This window comes from Urocitellus parryii, chromosome 13 (assembly GCF_045843805.1).
Source record: "Urocitellus parryii isolate mUroPar1 chromosome 13, mUroPar1.hap1, whole genome shotgun sequence".
In the NCBI taxonomy this organism is placed as follows: Eukaryota; Metazoa; Chordata; class Mammalia; order Rodentia; family Sciuridae; genus Urocitellus; species Urocitellus parryii.
Genome location: NC_135543.1, coordinates 17,404,637 through 17,429,006, shown reverse-complemented (window position 1 = coordinate 17,429,006; position 24,370 = coordinate 17,404,637). Strand labels below are relative to the sequence as shown.

Here is a 24,370-nt window from a genome sequence, read left to right as displayed (position 1 = left end):
TTTCATTGCAAAAGTAATCAGTATTATTTTAGGTGGAAAATAAATCTTTAAAGTCTCTAAGCCCATCTTAGGCAAAGGAGGGAGAAAAATCAGTAATTAAGATTTGTTTCAAATTCATTACTTTCCAACATGAAGTTTTGGTGACATTATTTTATCTTCTTTTATAAAACATTTTTAAGAGAGCTTTGCACACACCTAGGGAAAGTTTCAATCTAATTATAGTGACTTGTTTCAAGTCTTCTCTACCTATAGTCAGGGTAGATAAGCGTCAATAAAAATGGATTTTATACAACTAAGGAGGATTATCAACAGACCCAGGCTAGTGGTTACTTGGAAGGCAGGTGCGGCCTGAGGCTGGCAAGCATGATAGCAACTAGAGAAAATGGCTTTAATACAGATAACTTAGGAATCAACTCACCGCATATTTGCTCTCCTTAATACAAAAGAACTTTGTGTTCATAAAATGAGGTTGTTCGTGGTACTTTCGATCATTCGCTTTAACTTGCCAAGTGCAATCTTTAAAAGAGAAAGAGAAAAAGTATGTAAATAGAAAAAGCAGGGTCATTGCCGAGGGAATCAAATTACAGTGAGGTCATCGGAATGGGTCCTAATCCAATATGACTAATGTCTTTGTAACAAGGGGAAATTTGGATGCAGAGAGAGAGACAATGATATGAAGTCACTTGGAGAAGAAGGCCATCTGTTAGCCAAGAGAGGCCTGAAGTGGATCCTGATCTCACCATCCTTGGAAGGAATCAAATCTGTGGTACCTTGATCTTGGACTTCCAGGCTCCAGAACTGTGAGAAAATAAATTTCTGTTGTTTAAGCCACCCAGCTTGTGGTACTTTGTTACAGCAGTGCTATCAATGTAATATCCAGGTTGTGACTTGACCAGGTGTTCACAGAACACTAGAATTTGAAAAGAATAATCCTCATCTAAACATGACCCAAACAAAAATACTAGAGCCCTAGAAGGTCACAGCTCAATTAAATTATTATTTTTTCAATCTTACTGACATAGTTTGTAAAATTTATATGGCATTAAATATTTAATGATTGAATAAATCAAAGGAAAAGGATATCACCACCTAATTCAACACTTCTCAGTCCTGAGGTTACCTGTCAGTGTTGTGCACTGCCTCACCCTGATGACTAATGTTCATCAAGTTCAATGTCTTTCCAAGTTCTGAATGGACTCCGTCCATTCCATTGCTGTGTCTAGATTCCAGGGAACTTGAGAAAGCTTGTCTGCTGTGGGGGAGAACATTCTCACCCAACGAAAGTCCCATAAAATGTTTCTTCCCACCTCTCTGCCCCACATGACTTTGCTAGCCTGATTCTCCCTGGGATGGTTTGCCTCACAGTCATTGGAAGACTGTGCTCCTATTTTAATAGAATAGTCCCCAACTCTGTCCAAGCCTCCATGTGTACCTCTGTATATTTATCATCCAGCATAGAGGCTCTTGGTGCAAGCTCCATCCTGAGATCCTCCCAAGAGCTCTGTGGTCACTGGACTCTTCCTATCTTTGCCTTAAACCCAGGCATCTCCATAAGTGTCCCCAGCTGCTATAGCCTTCCAACAGACGCTTCACATTTCCCCCCAAGGCCAGGAATATCTTTCCATGTGTCTGGAGGGAGACGGAGCTACAGCAGGAAGTTGGCCAGTGGCAAACTTCACCAGTAGCACTGTTTCTCAGGGTCATGACCAGAGATCTTTAAAAGCTTCAAGAGAGGGAGCCTGGTTCACTTGGAGATTGTTACAGACTTGTGGTTGCTGCCCTGGTGGTTGGGCATGCCCAGCATGCTCTTCATAGGACAACAGTATGACATCCGACAGTGGACTCAAGGCCCAGGTTTCCCTGAGGACCAAGCTGTGCACGCTGATCATTTCTGCTCTTTTGTCGATCTGAATGAAGTTGTTCCCTTGTGTCTGCGTGTCTGAAGCATCCTCCCCTTAGACAGGTGGCCCCTCTGGACATGTTGAACAAGCCACTGCACTGCTCACTCACAGCAGTCCTTCGACAGCTCTGCCTCTGCCTTTGGGTCTTGAAAATCACAGTCCCAGCTGGAGGGAGTGATTGCAGCTGCCCGTCACATTCTAGGACACGGGCCTTGACAGAAATTCACCCCTCAGCAGTAGCTATCCTTAATGACCCTCTGTGGCCTGTTCTTTTGGCTACCACCCCCAGAATACACATCTTCATCCTCAGCTGTCCCTCCACAGCCTCCCAGGGGTGAGGTTGACTCTGACCATGGGGATGAGGCACATGTGCACTTGGAGTGAACACATTCTCATGAAGAGGGGTAATGTTAGCCCCCCTCCCACACACCTGCTCTACATCCCAGCCACACCAGCCAGGACAACAATCACCACTACTGCTCCACCCCGAGGCCATGAGTGCCATGTGTTCCTTTCCTTCCTAGAGTGGTTCTTGGGCGAGACTAGAACATGCCAAGCTTATTCTTATATCCATCTGTTTTACACCCAGTAACACCCCAGATACCTTTTGCATGACTAGGAAAAGCAAAATCCACAAGCGCTGAGGGGCAGTTTATCCTCGACTTGTTCCCTTTCTACCAAAATGGGTGACCTATCTGTGGAACCTAAGCATTGACTTGGAAGGGTGGCTTAGGACAGGTTTAACCTCTCTCCTGCTGCCCCCATGTGTGACTATGCTCCGGAGGACAAACACACTGCTACTGAAGGCTGTAGACAAGGGTGCCATCTAGTAAGAAGAAAATCCCAGGTAAGAACCTGTCAGCATTGGCTTCCCCATGAAGGGCATGCACATGAATTTCCCTTGATGAAGTGCATGCACATGAGTGATTCTTTAAATCCACATGTGGGTAACAGGTTTTGATAAAATTTACCAGTGTGGCACAACCATTTTTTGGAGAAGGGAAATATATTAAAGAGCATTTACAAGTAAGGAATTATAAAATGATCAATCTTAGGGCTATTATAAAGCTAAAGACATCATACTTTTGAAAATATTTCATCTCAACTTTTTAAATGGCTCATTTTTCCGACTCCTACTCCCTAGGAAATAGAGATAATACTGTAAGAGGTTCAAGTGTGGACTACTGAAGAATGCAAATAATTAACCTGATTACTTTTTTTAAACCACAGTACTGTTACTGAATGCTTTTCTTGCACGATTTCAGCTGCCACTCATCGGGTATTCATAAGTGTTATGTTGTGACAAATAGAAATGTTCCTGGCATCTTTCTGCTCAAGTGCACTTTTATCAAAAGGGAAAATGGAAATGGAACCATAAGCCAACCCATGAGCACTATAATAATGTCTGCAATCAGAACATTTCTTTCCCACTCCAAGAAGTGCTCTAAAGGAAAATAAGTTAAAAGAAAAAAAAAGAAAAAGAAAAAGACATTACACAGGGTAATCTTGAATCCATTCTATTTCATGGTAATCTATAAATATATGTGCTCTTAATGGTGTACTCGAGCTAGCAGATGACTTGGTGACATAACCTGGCTACTATTGTTCTAGAATACCTCTAAGAATACCAGGATGCCATATTAAATGTCAGAAAGGCTGAGCAGAAAACCAGATGAGATTCCTGGAGAAGAGAGAAAAGGCCCCATGACAATGGTCTGAAGTCAATCTTAAATACTCAGGACCAAAGAACAGCCATCCTGTTAATGAGCTGGATGTCACAAGCTTCCCCAGCCTTCCTGTGGTTCCCCATGTGGCTCTGTAAATCTACTTGGTAATTAAGCCCCCATCTGCTGGTTGCTCTATCTAGTCTCTGCACTACACCCTAACCCCCAGTCCACTTTGATTTGGAAGTCTCAGAGGAAGCATGGTTCTGACCTCAAGTAGGAGCATCTCGAGGTTACGAGGTATGGCCTTGGCTTCTTAATTTGACGTGTTTGATAAAACTTAGGGTAGCCCAGAGAAAATCACCGGTGTGTCTTCATATCTGAGATTTAACCACAAGAGCCTTTCTACTTAATTTCACAAATCTGTTGCAGTCAAGTAATCGAAAACCCTATTTCCAGTTAAGGTTCCGTGTTTGCCCTAATTCAGACAAATCAATGGGCAAACAAAGTGATGTCTTCTTCTAATTTTTTCCTGAGATTTGAGCTAATTGTTTGAGTAGCATTTCAGTCAAAGATCTTACAGAATGTGAAAATGGTGTTCTGTGGTCAAAAAGACATTTGCAAAATTGTGCATCCCTCTCTCAGACACGAAATGGATGCGTTGAACCATTAAAGGCTCTGAGAAGCCCTGGAGTAAAGAAATTTATTTAATTCATCTTTTCAAAATTAATGTGATCATGAGCATATTTTTAGGTCATCACTGAACACTTATTAATATTGTTTGAGAAATGCTGCAGTAATGTGTGTATCTTTAGGAAGGCTAAATACTTGAGGTATTTGCCTTTTGGGTCAAATATTTATTAAGTATCCACTTAGACCTTTATTGGAAACTTGGACCACAGGCTGATTTATAGAAAAAGAAGATATCTTGTTCCATTTTCTGGAATGAAAATACAGATGAACAGAAGAAAAATAGTAAATTTACCAGCAAAAAAATAAGCTGCACTTTCACCATATGGCCCTTTAGTTAAAAGCCACAAAGACAACTCTCCAGGGTTGTGTCAACAAAACCATCAAGGCACATGTCCAGAGATGCACTTAACATGAGCCACATGTGGTCCCAAACCTCTCCTCAGTCTGGCAAATGCTGTGTCATTGAAGCATCTAAACACTGCTACGTGATGTCTAGAGTGTTCCCACAGTCACCAAATCCTTTGATCACTACCATCTGGCAAGGAAATACACTGGCCTCACCCCTATCCTCTTTGCTGGCTCTGAATTCTTGCTTTACGGATCTACCAAGAACCAAAAACCTCCATTGACTGGTACCAACCACAGCAAACTTGGAGAGTTGACAGGTCAAAAGCTTAAAATCATAACAACAAAAAGAAAACAAACAAGCCTGAGAGAGAAATGGATGTAGGACATGAATAGACAGTTCATACAAAGGGAAATTCAGAAGGCTCTTCAATGTGTAAAAAGATATTCATGGTCATCAAAGAAAAATGTAATTTCTCATAGAGGTCCCAATTTTTACCTTATCAAGAAAAAATATTGGCAGAGAGTAAAGAATATGATGACACTCTGGGTTAAAAAACAAGGGGAGAATTTAGATCCTGTAGGTAGTCTCTGTGGAGCATTAGCCCCCCGCCCCATCTCTGAATAATCCCACTAGTAGGACTTATTCTCCATGTATATACCACCCCTAGGGTGCTGATGATGGCAATGTCACACTGCAGGGCTATTCAATGCAGCCTGTTTATCAGAGAGATTAGAAACAAACTAAATGCCTACCAGAGCAGCTGCTTAACAGGTGACTTTATATGGACAATAGGGAAGTTCTCCATATTACACAGTTAAAGTGACAGAAGCAGAAGGGTGCTGACCATCCTGTGCTTTCAACTGTGTGATGTACTGAATCAATGCACAACATAAATACATACATGCACATACACATGCCTATAATCTGATGTCATGTGTGTCCCTGGGCACATCAGGGCACAGGTTTCTATCCATACTACTATAGATATCTGGAAGTACCTATAAGAAAATCGTGAGAGCAGTTTCTTCCTGGGAAATGCAAATGCAGAGATGAAGGACAGAAGGGGCAGGGATGGTGTTTAATTCTCACCCTGTACCCTTTTATAATTGGATGCATCTGCATGTATTGCTTTGTAAAAAATATGTTTACAATTCCATTCCTCCTATCAGTTTCTATATAAAAGAAATATGTAAGTTGCTTGATGTTCCTTTAGTCATTATATCATTGTATTACATGTATATACACTCTTCCACTGTATATACATACTCTTCCTCTCTCTCTTGCATATATATATATATACAAGGGGATGAATGGATGAATGGTGGGAATAAATCAAGAGAAGCGGGAATACTGGAAAAGATGGAAGTCATGCAGGCATGGAAGCAAACCATATTTATACTCAACCATATGGAAAAATGTTTAAAAACACCTTTACATGAGAATGAATCCATACTGCCATGGCCCCAAGTATACTCAAAGTTCAAACACATGCAAAACAAAACTAGTGACATGTATTAGGTGGAAAAGGAGTTATTGCTATAAAAATGAGCATGAAATTTACCTCTGCAGAGATGGGAAGGAGGGAGGGAAAGGTGATGATGACTGGGGGATGTCCACATCACTGGCCATGTGCCCATGATTGGCATGGAGGTTAGTGCCGCTTGGATTCACTTAAAAATTATCTGATCAACTATGCACTTGTGTTTTATGTACTTTTTGGTATCATAAAATGTTTTGAAAGAAAGAAAAGAGTCAACAAGGATAAGCCATAAGGAAAAGTAGAGATAGAAGAGGTGCTCATGATGGCAAGAAGAATTGAGAAAGTTGATGAGCTGGCAGGTCAGAAAGCCAGCTCTCGGGCTGGGGCTGGGGCTCATCGGTAGCACACTTGCCTGGCACATGTGAGGCACTGGGTTCGATTCTCAGCGCTGCATATAAATAAAGGTCTAACAACAACGAAAAAGATATTTAAAGAAAGAAAAAGAGAGAGAGAGATAGAGAGGGAGAGAAAGAAAGAAAGGAAGGAAGAAAGAAAGAAAGAAAGAAAGAAAGAAAGAAAGAAAGAAAGAAAGAAAGAAAGAAAGAAAGAAAGAAAGCTCTCCTGAGGGGCACTGGATGGCTGTGGCCTGAAGGGGGGCGGGTCAAGTCCGGTGGGTATTAAGTGGGCCCTGAAAAACGCACACTCATACACTGCTGGTGCAGTCAATATGGAAAGCAGTATGGAGATTTCTTGGAAAACTGGGAATGGAACCGCCGTTTGACCCAGCTATCCCTCTCTTCAGTCTATATCCAAAGGACTTAAAAACAGCATACTACAGGGACACAGCCTCATCAATGTTTATAGCAGCACAATTCACAATAGCTAAACTGTGGAGCCAACCTAGATGCCCTTCAGTTGATGAATGGATAACGAAAATGTGGTCTATATTCACACAATGGAATACTACTCAACATTAAAAGAGAATAAAATTATGGCATTTGCAGGTAAATGGATGGAGTTGGAGAATATAATGCTAAGTGAAGTTAGCCAATCCCAAAAAACCAAGTGTCAAATGTTTTCTTCAATATAAGGAGGCTGATTCATAATGGGGTTGGAGGGGAGCATGGGTGGAGTACACAAACTCTACACAGAGCAAAGGGGAGGGAGCAGAAGGGAGAGCATGGGGTAGGAAAGACAGTGGAATGAGATGGACATCATTACTCTAAGTACATGTATGAAGACACGAATGGTGTGACTCTACTTTTTGTACAACCAGAGATATGAAAAATTGTGCTTTTTTTATATGTATACTATGAATTGTACTGCATTCTGCTGTCATATATAACAAATTAGAATAAAAAAGGAGTATCGCCATCTCTCCTTGCTGGCGACTAGGTTCACAAAATCTGACTATTCCAATAACTCAAGAAAACAACAAAGAAAGCATGCAATCACCCAGAATTACCTTTTCAATAATCCAGAGATGGCTTTGTGACCTTAATGGTCCTTGGAAAGAGAGACAGCCACTGGAATTGTTTCTTCTTATATAGAGAACACACAAGGGGAGGTTCCATGGAACATTCAATCCCAAAAAGGGCAAAGGGGTAAGATTACAAAGGAACAGTTGAGTGTAGCTCAATCCCTCTGGGTGCCGCCTACTCCTAGGGCCCCCTCTTGTTATCCCAGTGAGGGAAAAGCATGAGTCACGAGTTAGGGCACTACCATGCCAGACTACAGTGATCTTTCAGATCCCCATGGTGCATTAGGACTTAAAGTTTGGGTGTGCATTTGGAGTGGCTCCCCACAAAAAAGATTAAGAAAAAAAAAGTGTGCCCTGTCCTCTCTTACCCCTTATGCCCAGCCTCTCTCAGGTGGCACATTGGTCACTGGGTCCTAAATATACTAGTCTTTCCAATACAGCGAAGGCCCAGAACAGAAAGTGACCATCAAACCATAAAACTGCCATGCCTAGAAGGGTAGATACAGCTCATCTTCCTCCGGCCAAGGGTTCTGGTTTCCTGAGGCTCAACTTCTACCCACATCGTCTCTAAAACCCAAGGATAGAGAAAGTGCAGGTCAGCTGCAACAGTCATCACCTAGAGCAGCAGTTCTCAAAGTGAGGGTTCCAGACCAGCATCAGCACCTGGGAACTTGTTAGAAATGTCAGTTCTCAGGCCTCCCACCAGAATGATGCCATCAGAAATGGTGGGATGGAGCCCAGCAGTGTCTCATGAGCCCCCCATATAATCCTTATACACAGTGAAGTTTGAGAAGCACTGGTATGGAATAAGAGCTGTGAAACCCATTTCCAAGAGAAACCACCTGTCAAGCAAGCCTAATCCCAACTCCCAAGGCTTCATTGTCTAGCCAGGGTAGGGGCACAGAGGGAGACCTACCCAGAGTTCTGAAAGTGTCCTAATGATAAACACTTGGCTGGTGGGAATTCTCATCCAGCCCGGGGTGGGGCTGTCAGGGTATACTTTTTGGAAGAGCTGCCCTTGCATTGATTTCTTAGAAACCGCCTCAGAATTATGCAAGTAAAGGAAGAGGAGAGAGGGGAAGGGCTTCCAGGCAAACGGGACAGTAGCAGCAAGAGTGCAGAAAGGACACGTGTGGACTAGCAGCGTGACCCAGGATCTGGTTAGAAATGCAGGGACGCAGCCCAGCCTTCCAGCATGGGAATCTAGACTTTAACAAGAACCCCAGATGGATTCCATGTCCCAGGACTCCGAGAAGCCCTGCTCCAGATCCTATTTGAATCTCCAAAAGGGGCTCTTAATACATCCCAATGCCTGGGCCCCACCCCAGGGATTCCACTTTAGTCAGGGGCCCAGCAGAGATGCCGGGTGGTGTGGTTAACAGGCGAGGCTGGGCTGCAGTGTCTGAGAGCACTGCTCAACCAGCTGTTTTCTCACTGAAGCAATAAACAGGCCCACAGCCCCCATCAGGTTTGAGCAAGGGAGGTATCCTCAGGTTTTGACTGTTTTTAAAAGTTTGCCCTCACCCCCTCATTGAGACATCAGGCCCTGGGGAATGAGGAACCTGGGGGTCCCCTGGGGACCTTGGGACCAGGAGCAGCCAGAGGTTCTGCATTTCTAATTAGCACAGAGATGGTGCTGGTGGGCGGACAGGCCTTGAGTCAAAGGCTGCCAGGGATGGGCTGTTTTGCTGATGCAGGTTGAACCTGCCTGAAGTCACTTGAAATGATGGATTCTCTACAGGCTTCACCCAGAACTACTGTCTCAGTGGCCCTACAGGTTAGGCACCTGGGGACCTTTCAAAGCTCCAAGCACAGGCAGCACTGAGAACCCCATCAGTGCAATGGCCAGTGCCTTCCTGAGGTGGCATCAATCATTGTAAGTCTATTTTGGAAGCTCCAAACCAGCAGGGAGAAAAAAAAAAATGGCATTAGGTCTCCATGAGCAAGAGCTTCTCAAAGTTTGGTCATAAACACATTAGTGAAAAACAAGTTCTATAAAGCAAGACACCTGGCCTCAACCCCAACCCATCCCTCTATTACTAATCTCTCAGTGAAGGAAGCTCTCCCCCAACACCCTGTGTTACAAGCCACCTGTCCTCTGGTGTAATTCTATGCGCCAAAGTTGGAAGTGTGAATGTGTGTGTGTGTGTGTGTGTGTGTGTGTGTGTGTGAGAGAGAGAGAGAGAGAGAGAGAGAGAGAGAGAGAGAGAGAGACAATAGATATCTAGGTTATCCACTCAGGAGCCTGAGCTGCACATTCATTCTCAGGGCTCCTTGTCCTTCAACCCCGAATGTCAGATCCTTACTGCGTATCGGGACCAGTTCCTTCCTTTCCATCCTTTAGTTTCTTGCTTTAGGTTCTCACTGGGTTACTCCACCTTCTTCTCTCCACTGCTGCTAAAGAGGGCTCCCTAACAACTTCATGCCCTCCCCCCGCCACATTCAATGCCTATTTTGTGCTCTGCATGGGACAGACATTGCCCAGGTCAGCATGAAGCCAACACTCCCAAGGGGGGGTGGGCTTCTTCTGTCACACCATCCCTCAAGGACTTCCTAAATGCATAGGAGTCTGAAGGGAAGTACAAGGGGCTGGAGACCCCACACTGAGGGGATCTGGTCTAGCCCAGGGTTGAGAGTCAAAGAAGTCCCCTCTAAGGAGGTGACACCCACGACAACCTGGAGGGTGAGAAGGAGCCAGTCACAGGCAGGGGCTGCTCTAGGCAGTGGCTGTAGACGGGTGGAAGGGAAAGGCTCAGGTGACCCAGGGACTGAGGACAGGACAAGGCATCCGTGGTGAATAAGGCTTCGGGCAGCCAGGCCAGCCAGGAGAGAAGGTTGAGCCAAACCACACTGGCTGAGGGCCAGGGAGGAGCCAGAACGGGATCCAGAGCAATGGAATCTTTTTCTAGGATGAGGACCAGCGGAGGGGAGCAGCGCCAGCCCAGAGGCGACTGGGGAAGGTGGCTGCTGCTCCACTCACCACGTTATTTTTAGCCCCAAATTCTTCAAGATGGTGTGCAAGCTCATAAGCAGGACTTCGTCCCCCATCATAGCTCTAAGAATACTTTGCAGTTCCTTGAACCCCCAGCTCCTTGGAACCTTTCTTCATGTGTCTGAGGCCCCTGGGCTCAATCACCCCTCACTCTCTCTTGCTCAGGACTGAGCTCAGGTAAGCGCAGTGGTTCCCCATTCATTCACAAACCCCCTGGAGAGCAAGCAGGAATGGAGCCCAGGGCTCCAAAACCAGCTCAGAGTAGGACAGGTGGGCCCTCAGGCCCTCACAGCACTGACACGATCATCTACAGTGAGTCACTCAGGTTTTACACTCTGCTGTGATAGGAAGGAGACAGGCACATTCCCTGGGGCATCCTCATTCCCCAGGGCCTGATGTCAGTGCCTCTGCATGCCACCAGCATGCCACCTTCCCTCCTGCCATAGAGCTTCGGGATGTCAGCCCCTTTGGTCCCACAGGTCTCTCCCTTCCCCTAATGAATTCCCCTCATCCTTCACATACAGGCCCATCAAGTCAGGTATGAATGAGGCTTTCTGGTTTCACCGCCTTGGCTTCGCTCGGCTGTTCTGCAGGAGCCGGGGCGGCCTTTCCCAGGGAAGATGGTTTGGAAGGGAAAAGCTTATGGTGGCCGAGGCAGGAATGTCACCCAAAGTTCCTTGATATGTGGACAAATTGATCACCGGGAGAACTGTTATTGATCCAGACGTTTATCCATCCATTGCTCTCGGATTTGGGGAGGGAATCATCTGTTACTAAGAAGGACTCTGCAGCTTTAGCTGTTTTGGGGGCTGGGGCAGGAGAATCCAAATACCCCAAAGTGAAGAGGAGCTGATGGATGGGTGGGCAGATGACGTTTTGGCTTCGAAGTGAACAATATTAAGAGAGTACTGCAAGGTGGGAGGTAGCAATAGTTGATATTTATTTAGCACTTACTGCATGCCCCAAAGCAGACCTAAGTCCTTCATATTTACTTTCTGATTTAATCCTTACAATCACCCTATAGAGGAGGCCTTGGTATGAAGCCCATTTTTCAGATGAGTACATTGAGGCACACAGAGGGGAAGTCCCGTCCTCAAGGTCACATAGCTAGAATGAAATGAAGGCAGGACCAGAGCCCACGTGGTCTGAGCCTGGCTCTCTCTTCTTAAACACCGCTCAGAGTGACAAATGGGGAATAGGTGCATGAAAAAGGTGAGCTGGTTACAGAAGCTTCTGTAGACACAGTGTGAATGGGGACAGGAACCTCCAAAGGGTGAAGGAGGAAGGAACAGAAGGAAGGAGAGACAGGAGGGGGACTTGGAGGGCTTCCTGAGAGAGGCTCTGCTAGGAAGTTCAGGTGCTTCAGAGGAAACAGCGGTGGAGGATGAGAGCTGACAGAAGGCCAGTGGGCTTGGCACCTGGCTTCTTGGTGACGTTGAAAAGAGCATTATCTGTCTGGTGGCAGGGCAGCCCGCAGAGGGAAGAACCCAGGGCAATGGGAGAATGGGATGGTCCATGATGGGTTTCCAGAAGCCTGGCCATGAAAGCAGGAGGCAGAATGTCCACCTGATTTGGAAGGCAGGGGTTGGGTCAGAAGCATGCAGATGTGTGAGCCAGCCACAGCTGGAAGGCCCGAGGACAGATAAAGCAACTTTGCAAGGAGGCTGGGGGCTGTGTTCACATCCCATGCAGAGGCTTGCAGGACCCAGCCACTATGTGCCAACCAGAAACCCTCTCTGGGGCACTAATTTCTTCCCTAGAACTTTGTCTCTAAGCTGGTTCCTGCTGGCACATAATTACCCAAGGAGTTGGTCTGGGTCACAAGAATCAGGGGTGGTTGGCTTAAAAAAAAAAAAGCATCCCACAGTCAAGGAATTATAGGAACTCTGGATGAATGAGGTTCAACTGGTTTCTTTGAAGCTAAAACTTCTTGGATCCTTCTATAGTAATGGACAGAGAACAAGAATCCCAAGTTTCCGGTCTCTGGGTTTGTGTCCGGGACCATCTAGGAGAACCAGTGTTCTCCTGTGTTCACCAGGAAAGGCAAGTGTTGGCCCGTAAGCCTGGAAAACGTTCCTGCTGGTTCCTGCCAGCACTTTACTAAGGGTAAAGTTACCCCAGCGACTCTGCCTGCTTATCTCTTCCTCCACGTGCATTCTAGCAGCGTGTTTGCTCTTGTTCTTGATTCTCACAGCACACAATGAAGGTCCTTCAAGGGAAAAGCACTTTCAGTGGGTCTCTCAAAACTCTTGTTGAACATGAAAGCTCAGCTGACTGGGGCATTTTCATTCTTTTAAAAAAGAAAAACCAACTTTCTGGGTGACGAGGATGTCATTAAAGAAATGACCTGGGTTCACGGCTGCGGCGGAATAGGGGCTGGGCCCAGGGCTACTCAGCCCTCTGACACTTCACAGGGTGACTCATGCTCTGGTGTCCCAAGAATTGAATTCCTGGAAGGAAAATATCCATGGTGTAAGGTGTCAAGAAAGACAGATGAGGGTGATCTCAACCTTGACTGAGAAATGCCCAAGAGAGAAAAAAAAGGAAGGAAGGAAGGGAGGGAGGGAGGGAGGAGAAAGAAAGAACCCATCGAGAAGGAAAGAGAGAGAGAGGGAGAGGGAGAGGGAGAGGGAGGGAGAAAAGCAGAACAGGAGGAGGAGGGGGAGAAGGGGATGTGGGGGGGAGGGAGGCAGGAGGGAGAGCATCAGGGGATGCTGGCAGAAGTGAAATGGGAAGGAAGAGGTCGAGCATTTACTGAAAGTCCTTTGTGTGCTTGGGAAAGACAAATAGAGTTGTTGGAGTAATAACTTTTGTAACAAATCACAGCCAGTCATTTGACAGAGGTTTTGGAAAATGAGAACCACTAAAATCCCCTAGGAATATAAACCACCTTTGGAAAAGACTGTGAGCCAAGATCAAGACTAAGCGCTGTCAAAGCCCATATTATGAGAAATCTACAAAACAGATGCTCTGGAAAATGGATGGATAGGAAAGGGCCCTGACCACCAGAATGTGCAGGCAGAGGTGGAAAAACACAGAGGCAGGGTTTCCACCCACTACGTGCTCCTCTGACATTTCAGCAGGCACCCAACCCCAGTCCCTTTGCTGCATCCTGGGACCACACATCTGACCGTGTGGTACCAGGTACCAACAGGAAAGTTTACCCTTCACCCCACAGAGCCAATTCTCCTGCCAACTCACCAGGTATCTACAGACTGCAGAGATCGTGAGGTTGTGATAGGAGACTCAAGTGGCAGAGGGAAGGAATGAGGAAGAAGCAAGTTTTATTCACTCTCTGGGTAATCACCTACATCTCCCTTTCTAACCTGTCTGGCTACTACCTCAGCTGAATCCCCATCCCACTAATACCCATTCTGCACCTCTTAGGACAGAGACCACCTTCCCGTCCAGATTGGTGGTGATTCCATCATGATCATGATCTTAGTACCTTCTGCTTTGGGACAGAAAGCCCATTAGGTCAGTTCTCAGTACCTTAAATTCACACCCGGAAGCCCTCATTCAAGTCTCATTCATCTAAATGCTGGATAGGGACAGCAGGAGGACCAAGGATCCACGTGGGGCCTGGCTTCCCAGCGTTCTGGGCCTGTGGAGGGATGGGGGCCCTCATGGATCCCTACAGGTCCTCTGTAGAGGGACCCATCCTGACCAAGACAAGAAGAAGAATCAGTACAGCAGTGGGATTTCATGGAGTCTCGAGTTCTTTTCTACAGGTAAAAACTGTTCAGAAAAAGAACAACAGCTTCACCAGGTGGCAGATCTGAAAAGGGGAAAAAAGTAGGGGACAAGGAGCGACAGCAGGACAGAACTGCCCAGACAGACTCTGGGGAAACCAAATGAAACCAGACTTCTTTGTGATGAAGCAGTAGGAGACACAGCTGGAGAGGTGGAGGCAGCAGTGTGGGGTGACCTCTTTGAATGGCAAAACGCAGTTCCCTCTGCTTGTCTCTGAGCAGCCACAGAAGAAGTGGCTCAGCTTCCTGGGAGCAGAAGAGCCTCGGGAGGCCATGTGTGTTTACAGGCTGGGTGAACCAGCAGGAAACAGAAAAGCCACAGAGAAAAAAGCACAATGGTGAAAGCAAGCCACACTCTGTCAACCTACGTGACCTGCTGCCGTGGCCACCTCTAGGTGATGTGGGCAGGGTTGAGTAGTTGCAACAGAGCCTGTGTGGTCCACAAAGCCTACAATATTTCCTGTCCAGCCATTTACATGAAATATCCCCTCCTCTAGACCCTGCCCCTGAAGCCAGCCTGACTCCTGCAGGTGGCACGGCTGCTGCCTGACAGGGCCCCTCATGGCAAATAGAGGCTCATTAAAAAATTCCTGCCACACAGCCAAAGCCATTTTATATTCACAAATGACTGAACAAAAGGTATGGGAACGCCAGACTCCCGTGAAATGCCAGGTGCACAAGGTGAAGGTGTTGAGAGGCTCAAATCTGGTCCTGCTGGTGTTACACACATACAGTCCTTGACAATCTAATGTTCCAACATTACTCCCCAGAAAGGCCCTTGCTTCCGAAATAACTTTTGAGAAATTCCCCTCACTAAGTGGCAACCCAAGTTCTGGTGGCAAAAAAAGAAAGGGATAAATTTTAAAAAGGGGCACCTTCCGGTTAATTTGTTAAAGTACGTTTAGTTGGGCATGACCTAGGAATTGTCCCAGAATATCCCCCTTGTTCATCCATTCCTGGCATGTGAGCCCACACACAAGCATACACCGCTACCATTTCTTAATTATGGAGCCAAATTAATTTATACACACACGTGTGTGTGTGTGTGTGTGCACACAAGTGATCACTGATATAATTTATGCCAAAAATTTAACAATGCAAATAATTGGCTTCCAAGGATTGATTGATATGTATATTTTTTAAATTCTTGGAGGCAGTAACGAGCAAATCCTTCCACATACAACTCAATTTTAAGACACACTAACCAAGACCTTCTATTTTCTCCTCCACAGGACTTGTGAGGGCTGGCCTTCCTGCCTGCCATGCTGAGGGCCACGGGTACTTGTCCAAGCCCATCCTAGGAGGAGATCAGAAAAGGAAGAGGCCCTCCTAGACCATGTGAAACAGACGGTTCTCCTTGGCATAGGTCACTGTGACCCATGTGAGCATCTACCAGTGTGTTCCCCAGCCACGAGCCTCCAGCTACCTTTCCTGAAGGTGTTCCGGCCTTGCTCGGCTTCTCTGTTGATCCGATTCTGCTCTGGCTCAGCAGCAGGCCCCTGGTCATCCAGCTCATCTTCGGTTTCATCATCGCTGTAGGGAACCACTTCATCATTGGGCTGAGAATCCTCCTCAAATGTTGTTTCTGAGTCTCTTTCCGTGGTCATTCTGCTGGCGAACTGGGACTATCTGGTGGGAAACAAAGCAAACCAGGGAGAATGATTGGCTGCTGCCCAGGTTTGGGTTGTGAGTCTCTACCCAGGAAAATAAATTTGGTGGTCACACCCAACATCAAAAAGCCAATCCCACAAAACCAAAGGCGGAATGTTTTCTCTAATATACGGTGCTAATTCACAATAAGGTGGGGGGCACTAGGGAAGAATAATAGGGTTACCTTAAATTAGGTAGAGGGAAGTGAGGGGAGGGGAGGGGAGGGGATATGGGGATAGGTAAGACTGTAGAATGAAACAGACATTATTATTGTATGTATATATGTGACAATATGACCAATTATGATTCTGCAACATGTACACTCAGAAAAATGAGAAATTATATCCCATCTATGTATGATATATTAAAGTACATAAATGTATTCTACTGTTATGTATAACTAATTAAAAGAAATTTTAAAAATTAAAAAAAAATACAATGAAATAGCCAGGTGCGGTGGTGAACACCTGCAATCCCAGTGGATCGGGAGGCTGAGACAGGCTGGGGTTATGGCTCAGAGGTTGAGGGCCCCTGAGATCAATCCCAGGTACAAAAAACAAAACAAAACAAAAACAAAAACCCTCAATGAAACAGACTAAAAAATATCAAAGTATTGTTCACGTGGTAAGAATAAGTGCCATTTGTTAAAAGTTTCACAAAAGTCTCTCTCACACACACACACACACACACACACAAACACACACACACACACCACATTTATCTGCATTGTGGTATGGATGGAATTGAATTTCTTAGGCTGACAGAGTTGGAAAACCATTGCCCTAAGAGGCCTGGTTTTTGCTAATGCTAATGAGCCTTTGTTCTGTGACACATTTTAAATACAACCTGAGGTCCTCAAATTTCACTGGTGACTTTGAGGGATCACCCCTCACCTTTCCACCTCCACTCACTCCCCTATCTGGAATTTGTGTACCTACTACTGCATAAAGCGACTGTACACAACTAAGAAGGACACATTTAGTTATATTTATGTTGGGAAAACATTTACATGAATATCTCAGGTTGCTCAAGGACAGACATACAACCTGGACTATTTACACAAGCCTCACATTGCCAGGGACTCAGTATTGTTACTAATAGCAGCTCACATTTATTTGGTGTTAACTTTGCACCAGGCCCTACACAAGGAGCTTGGTAGACATTGGCTCCCTGAAACTTTTAATGTCACCCTGAAGGAGGTATTATTGTTACTTGTACTGAGAAGACAATCAAAACTCTAAGACATTAAATAACTTGCACAGTAATTATTAACATTGTGCAGAAAAAAATTACTTTCCAAGGAGAGGCCTCCTGTACTCCATGTCTGTTATAAATTATTATGTATTTTAATTGAGTATAAATTGCTTTGAGTGGAAGTATTTAGCTGACTTCATGTTTGACACAAAATCTAGCATCTTGGGCATCTAAAATAATTTTTATACTTCAGAAAATTTCAAGTACCTCTTTGAGGATTTTGATCCAGTGTACTTAAAACAGTAAAAACCAGAAGCAACCTGGATGCCCAAGAATTACTGATTGTGTAGATGAATCATTGCATCTTTATACGGTGGGACAGTGCACACTAATTTAGACGATGATTGGCAGAGTATTTAGTGATATCAAAAAAGTCCAAACACATTAAATTGAAAAGTGATTTATAAATCCATATGTCCAGAATAGTGCCAAAGTTTCAAAAACTGATGTGCATTATTTTAAGTGAAAGGACCTATACCACGTGCTCAACTCAGTTGATAGCCTACAGTGAGAACTCGATAAACAGCCATTATCATTGTTAGCTATTATCTTCATATTTAGAAAACTAGAAGTGGGTGGGTCTCTATCACTGTGAATTTTTCCATCTCCAGAATTACCTGTACAATGTTCTCTTGTCCCTCATTGGGAAGTAATAAGTTAGACTATTATCCCCTTTAAAATATGAGTCTACTTAATTTGTAGATTTCAGCTCAGGTATTAAACATTTGCTCTCCAAATATAAGTCTATTTAAAAATTTCTAAACTCTTAAAGGCAAATTTCACCAAAAAAACCTTTCAAGAACAAAAATAATAAGAATGGCTACCATGTATTGAGCTCCCACTGTGTACAGAGCGGGGCAACCCCCATGAGACAGATGACATTATTCGATCTTACAAATATGGAGACCGAGGCTCAGCTGGTGATTGGCAGTTAGGATCCAAGCTCTCCACTACAGGCATATATAAAATATTGAACTATCTAAAAGCACTGTATAGAAACGTTTTTTATTTGGTAACATGCATCCCACATGATTTTTCCACTTTGACCATTGTGTTAGTCCATTTTCTGTTCTTATGTACAATAGAATACTCAAGACTACTGGAATAAGAAGAATCAAGGTTCCTGTAGCTCACAGTTCAAGAGTCACGGGAAGTCCAAGGACAGGTGCCACCTGCCCAAATACCTGGCGAGGCCTTCTTGCTGATCCCGACATGTGACAGGCATCTCATGGCAAGACAGCAGTCGCTCCAGCTCAGGTCTTTCTGCCTCTTCTTATAAAGCCACCAATACCATCCCAGGACCCTCGTGACCTCATCTAATCTTCATTACCTCCCAAAGGCCCACCTCCAAATGCCATTGACAGATGACTCTGGGGATTTGGTTTTGCACACATGAATTCTGGGGACATGCCCACACCACAACATTCAGTTTTGAATGTTGTTCAGTGGCATTAGGTGCACCATATAGAAACATTTGGCAAGCAATTGTTTTCATCGTTGCTCCCAAACTCCCAAGCATCTGGATGCTTCTTTCCCCTGTTAGAGCCTGCATCCAGTTCTTCCAGGTTGAGGGAGGGGCAGACAACTGTGAAGGAATGGATCCAAGTGAGCAAGGTGTGTCTCTCCAACCCCCACCACCCAGACAGATCTGGAGAGGCTGAGTTGGAGGGCAGAGGCAGGACGCACCAAGGTCAAGTTCTCTGGCTGTGTGTGTAATGCAGACACACACAGGAATCACGCAACTCTGTTAATTAAGACAACCAAGGAAAAACTAGGAAGGACTCACTTCTTTGAAGTCTTAAGTGGCATAAGGAAGCTTTCCAAACCTGAACCATCCTCCCTGAAGACAGGCACAACAGACAGGATGGATTTGGAAACCTTATAACATCCTTAGCCCTGGTCCACAACACTGAAGACAGGGGCACCTTAATCAGCATCCATTAAGCACCTGTGAGGTCCCAAGCACTAGAACCCTGGAAACAGAACTACTTAGAGACTTTCGGGTTACTGAGGGACAGACATGTAAGCTGTCAAGGATGGCCAGAGGGTACAACAAGACTGGCCCCAAACACCTCCGGTCCATCCCCTCCTCTCCATCCCACGGCCACCAACCTCACTCAGGACACTGTCATACCTCTCCCAAAATGAGGCAGAGCCTCTAAGGAAACTTTCCATAATGAACCTTCACACAGCCACCAGAGTCATGCCATTATCCATTGCTATGGACTGATTATGGCTCCAAACCCCGAAGTTCCCACGCCCAAGGTTTGTAGACCTTTAAGGACACACTTAAGGTTAAACAAGGACATCAGGCTGAGGCCCCCATGCAGCAATACCGATGCCCTTATAAGAAGAAGAACACACACCAAAGGTCTCTCCCCTCCGCATGCACACAGGGAAATGACCACGAAAGAGGACAGCAAGATAATAGTTGTCTACAAGTCAGAGCAACAGGCCTTACCAGAAGCCAACACTGTTGGCACCTCAGCCTTGGACTTCAGTCTCTACAACTACGAGAAAATAAGTGTGTCTTGTTCTGCCACCCAGGCTGTGGTATTTTGTCATGGCAGCCTGGGTAGACTCAAACGCTGTGGTTTCTCACTGTGCTCCAGCTGCACAGTCTTCCCAACTCCAAGAGCTCTCCAGACTCCTCCTTCTCAGTCCCGTGGGTCTGCTTCGCTTTCTTAAGCAAATAAGTCTTTCTTACCTTGGGGCATTTGCACAGGCTGGTTCTTCTGCTGAAATGCTCTTCTCCTGGTTCCTTGCATGACTGTTTCCTCATTCTTTAAGTCTCCACTTTAAAGTTCCCTTCCACTGATGGCATTGAACAGGTATCTGCCCTCCTCTTTTGCTACCACTGGCCTCCTGACCACTGACGATTCTGCTTCCTTCCTAGTGCTTACCACAATTTATAAATACACACTTGCTTCTACTTACTTATCATCTGCCTCTCCCACTAGACCACAAGAACAGGGCCCAGTCTGGGAAATCCTCAGTACCACACAGTTGACTTTCAAAGACTTGGAGGAAAAGCAAATCCATCTTCAAAAAAAAAGTCCTGGAGGACTCTGAGAACCAAAGTTCCTCCCCATCCATCTATGTTCATACCTACCACACAGCCACAGATTCCAACAGTCACCGGATGAAGGATAAACGCTTGAGGGCAATGGTGAGGGACAAGAGGAGCAGACAAGTCGAGAATCCCTGCACGATGCAGTTTTTGTAGGAGTCTGACTCATTCAAGGCCAACAAAAACTTATTACCTGAGATTTTATCATGCACACAAAATGAAACGAAGCTTCCGGTAAGATACTACAGGTTTTAAAGGTGAGGACCCATCTCTCTTGCTTATCATAGTAACTCCAGCACCTGGTACAGGTGTCTGCTACAGAGAACCCAGCTTCCCCTTGGTCCTAAGAGGCTTATAGTCTAGGCAGCAGGTGGCAATCATATCCCAGGACCATTGGCCATTCTACCTGTTTTCTTAGGCCTTACAGGACACAGCTTTGCTCATTTCTTTATGAGCTGTCTCTGGATGCTTCAGCACTACCATGGCAAAACAGAATACAGACATTTGCAATTGAGACTGCAAAGCCTCAAGGTCTAAGGTATTTACTACCTGACCCCTTATAGACCAAGTCTTCCGACCCCTGAACTAAAAGGAACAGTAATAAGAGACAACAAGTAATCAGAACAAGGGGTCAACATCGAAAGCCCAAAGCCAGATGAAGCTGGTATCCATGTGGGTAAATCATGTGGGCTCTGAGAATGTGAAGTACACTAGCAGGGGCAGTGGTGGGAAAATGTCCTTAAATAATACCGTTGCCCTGTTGATTCTGGGGTATTTCCCCTTTAATTTTTTCAAAGCTGTGTAACTAGGAAAGGCACAATTTCAAAAGCTAGAGGGACAGTGCATCATCAGGTGACAACACGTGGGTGTGCACGTTGCAATAGAGCCATGCCCAGTTCAATGGGCTATTTGTCATTAATCCACGTACTTATGTATTGAAAGTAAAAGTGTACAAACTCAGCAAGTGGGCAGAAGTCTATGCATATTTTTAAAAAATTCATCAAGGTGATGCAGCATTCATGAATTTTTCTGGTCATATATCTTTAGAAAACTATCCTTAATTAGCTTAGCTATACAGGAGTACTAAATTGCTTAGTGTTTCATATTGCTATATAGATAGGCATATTAAAACACATGCTGTGTAAACTTTTTTTGGTACTGGGGATTGAACCCAGGGGTGCTCTATTGCTGAGCTACATTCCTAGCCCTCTTTTTTTTTTTTTCCTATTTTTTATTTTGAGACAGAATTTCACTAAGTTGTTGAGGCTGCCTTTCAACTTGTGATCCTCCTGCCCTAGCCTCCCACATCACTAGGATTACAGGCATGCACCGGGTCCACAATTTGTACTTCTTAAAAATGAAGACTCACTGGATTTCAGTATGGTACTAAATATTATAATTATATCAAATAAATAAATAATTTTATATTGACAGAGGTTAACAATCATAAATGGACTCCATTCAAATCAAATGCACCTATGTCCTCCTCTGTGCATCCTTGTCCTCCAGGAATCTCATTCCAGAGATAATCACAGCAGAGGTGGTAGGAAAGTCACTCTCTCAAAGGACTGGACGGTTTAAATAGCTGCAGAGCATTAAACCCTGATGCACGTGGTCACCACAGAACGAACAATGCCAAGGATGTGAGTGGGTCTGTGGCAGGTCAACTTTGAAGACATTAGCCACAGGAAACAAGATAAGGATCAGGCTAGATGACCTGGACATTCAATAGGCCATCAGGAAACAGCGCTGGGTGTTGGGGAACAACTTTATGGTCATGCTCTAATGACAAGCAGTCAGAATGTTCCTGGGCCAAGTACTGCTGGTCCTCTAGCTCATGCCATAGCCACCCACTGCCAGTGAGCCGGGCCTGCTGCTGGGACTAAGAGGCAGCATGATTAATGGGAAAAAATACGGTCTGGGTTCATTAGTTTGTGACTCAAGTATATTGTTTAACATTCTGGAAGCTTATGTTTAACATAGATTTTTTTAAAAAAAAAAGCAGGGAGAAGGGATTATTTAATTTTCACATATTGCAAGAGTTTATTTAGATAACTAATGGTTGTGAAAGCCCCTGGCAGTATGTAACAGATACAAGGTAGATGCTAAATTCCATCCTCTGCTTCTCCCCATTCTTTTTCTTTTTTGCGGGGGGGGGGGGTTAATAAGGATTGAACTCAGGGGCACTTGACCACTGAGCCACATCCCTCGGCCCTATTTTGTATTGTATTTAGAGACAAGGTCTCACTGAGTTGCTTAGCACCTTGATGTTGCTGAGGCTGGCTTTGAATTCAAGATCCTCCTGCCTCAGCCTCCGGAATCACTGGGATTATAGGCGTGTGCCACCGTGCCAGCTTGCTTCTTCCTATTCTTGAAAGACAAGGACGAAATCCACCATTGGGGGTGGTGTGGGGGGGCTCCTCAGCCTCCCCTTTCCCTCCCCAGAAAGGGGGCCTTGATACACAGAGTGGTCAGAGCCTGCCACCTTTCTAGTAGCCTTGTGCTATAGTCTGGCTATGGTTGGCCTCCCGTCCCCCATGTGTTGGAAGCTGGAACATTTAAAAGGAGGGGCCTAGTGGGAGGTCCTTGGTCAGTGCCTTCAGGAGGGATTGAGGGATTTCTCATGGAATTCCACTTAGTTCTCTTGGGACTGTTGCTATACAAGCCTGCTACATAGGCTTCCTGTTTGGGGTGTGATCTCTGACTCTCACACAAGTGCTCCCACCACTGCAATCCGCCATAAGGTGATACAGCCAAGGGGGAGCCCTGGCCAGAGCTGTACCATGTCATTTGGACTTTTAGTCTCCAAAAGTGTCAGCTAAATAAGCCTCTTTATAAGTCAGCCTGTCTCCGATATTTTGTTGTGGTAACAGAAAGCTGACTAGTACGCTTTGGGTTTCTATATTTCTAGAGTTTAATGTTCAGGATTTTGTGTAGGTTGCTGTTCTACCCTCACCATCTTCATGTGGTCAACAACCTCCTGGGATGTTCCCCAGACACAGCAGTCTATTTAGTAGATTCTGGACTTTTCTGCAGACCTCCCTAAAAAAAGGCAAGGGTGGTGAAGAATAGGAAGGAAGGGCATCTATTGGATCAGAGCGTGGAATTAGAATTTTCTAGCTTTTAAGAAAGTGGTATCTTATTTCCCAGCTGGCTTTCTGGAGTATCCTGCCCTCTTGATCATAAGCCCCTGGACCTCTAACATCCATCATTCGAGTATTGGCTACCAATAACCAGGAAGTGAATAATTGAATGAAATCTTCTATTCCCTTCCCAGGAGAGGAAGTGCTCAAGAGAGAGGAGGCGAACCTAGACAAGACAGAAGAGGAAACTAGACAAGAGAGAATTACTGTTTGGCCTTTGCAATAATAAGGCATAAAGTCGGTGTGATGAAGACGAAAACTTTCATTGCTATCACAAGGTTTCTAGACTTAAATGAAGGGAAAATAGGAACAAAAAAATGTTGGAGTTTTGCCACTAGTTGCGACTGATCTGTAAGCATTTACAACAGCAGTGGAAACCCAGAGGCTTAGAGGGCCCAGGTCCCCAATGAATGATGTCTTTGTTGTATAACTTGATCTGTGTCCAGGGAGGTCCCAGTTCAGACAGGAAGATTCAATATATTCATTTTCTGCTCATTTTCACCACATTTTAAAAAATAGCTTTAGAAGTCCTTGATAAGAAAGATAACTTCTATTTTGTCCTTGATAAGAAAGAGAAATTCTCTTTCTTTCTTTCTTTCGTTCATTGGTTTGTTCTTTCATTCTTGTGCTGGGGATGGAGCCAGAGCCTCATACATCGTACGTAAGTAAGCATTGTACCACTGAGCTACATTCCTAGCCAAGAGAAGGTATTTCTGAAGCACGTTTTGCCTCGTTTAACTTTATTATTATTACTATTTTTTTGAAATAGGGGCTGAAGCTGTAGCTCAGTGGTAGAGCACTTGCCTAGCATGTGTGAGGCACTGGGTTCGATTCTTAGCACCACATAAAAATAAACAATTAAAATAAAGACATGATGTCCATACACAACTATAAAAAAAATTTAAAAAAAAAATATATATATATATGAACTCAGAGGTGCTT

The 24,370-nt window shown here is 44.9% G+C and overlaps 1 protein-coding gene across 2 annotated transcripts in view; it reads right to left on the bottom strand.

The window, feature by feature from the left end:
• Window positions 1-24,370, bottom strand: part of Atp8b1 (ATPase phospholipid transporting 8B1) — a 118,214-nt gene that overhangs the window by 44,956 nt on the left and 48,888 nt on the right. The window contains exons 2-3 of one of the 2 annotated variants that reach the window (XM_077792241.1): window positions 15,738-15,940; window positions 419-516 (exon numbers count right to left, since the gene is read on the bottom strand). In XM_077792241.1, coding sequence (XP_077648367.1) covers window positions 419-516; window positions 15,738-15,918 — 279 coding nt within the window. In that variant the 5' untranslated portion in view covers window positions 15,919-15,940. Of the gene's footprint in view, window positions 1-418; window positions 517-15,737; window positions 15,941-24,370 lie in introns of those variants that run through there. The other variant, XM_077792242.1, reaches the window with a different exon arrangement.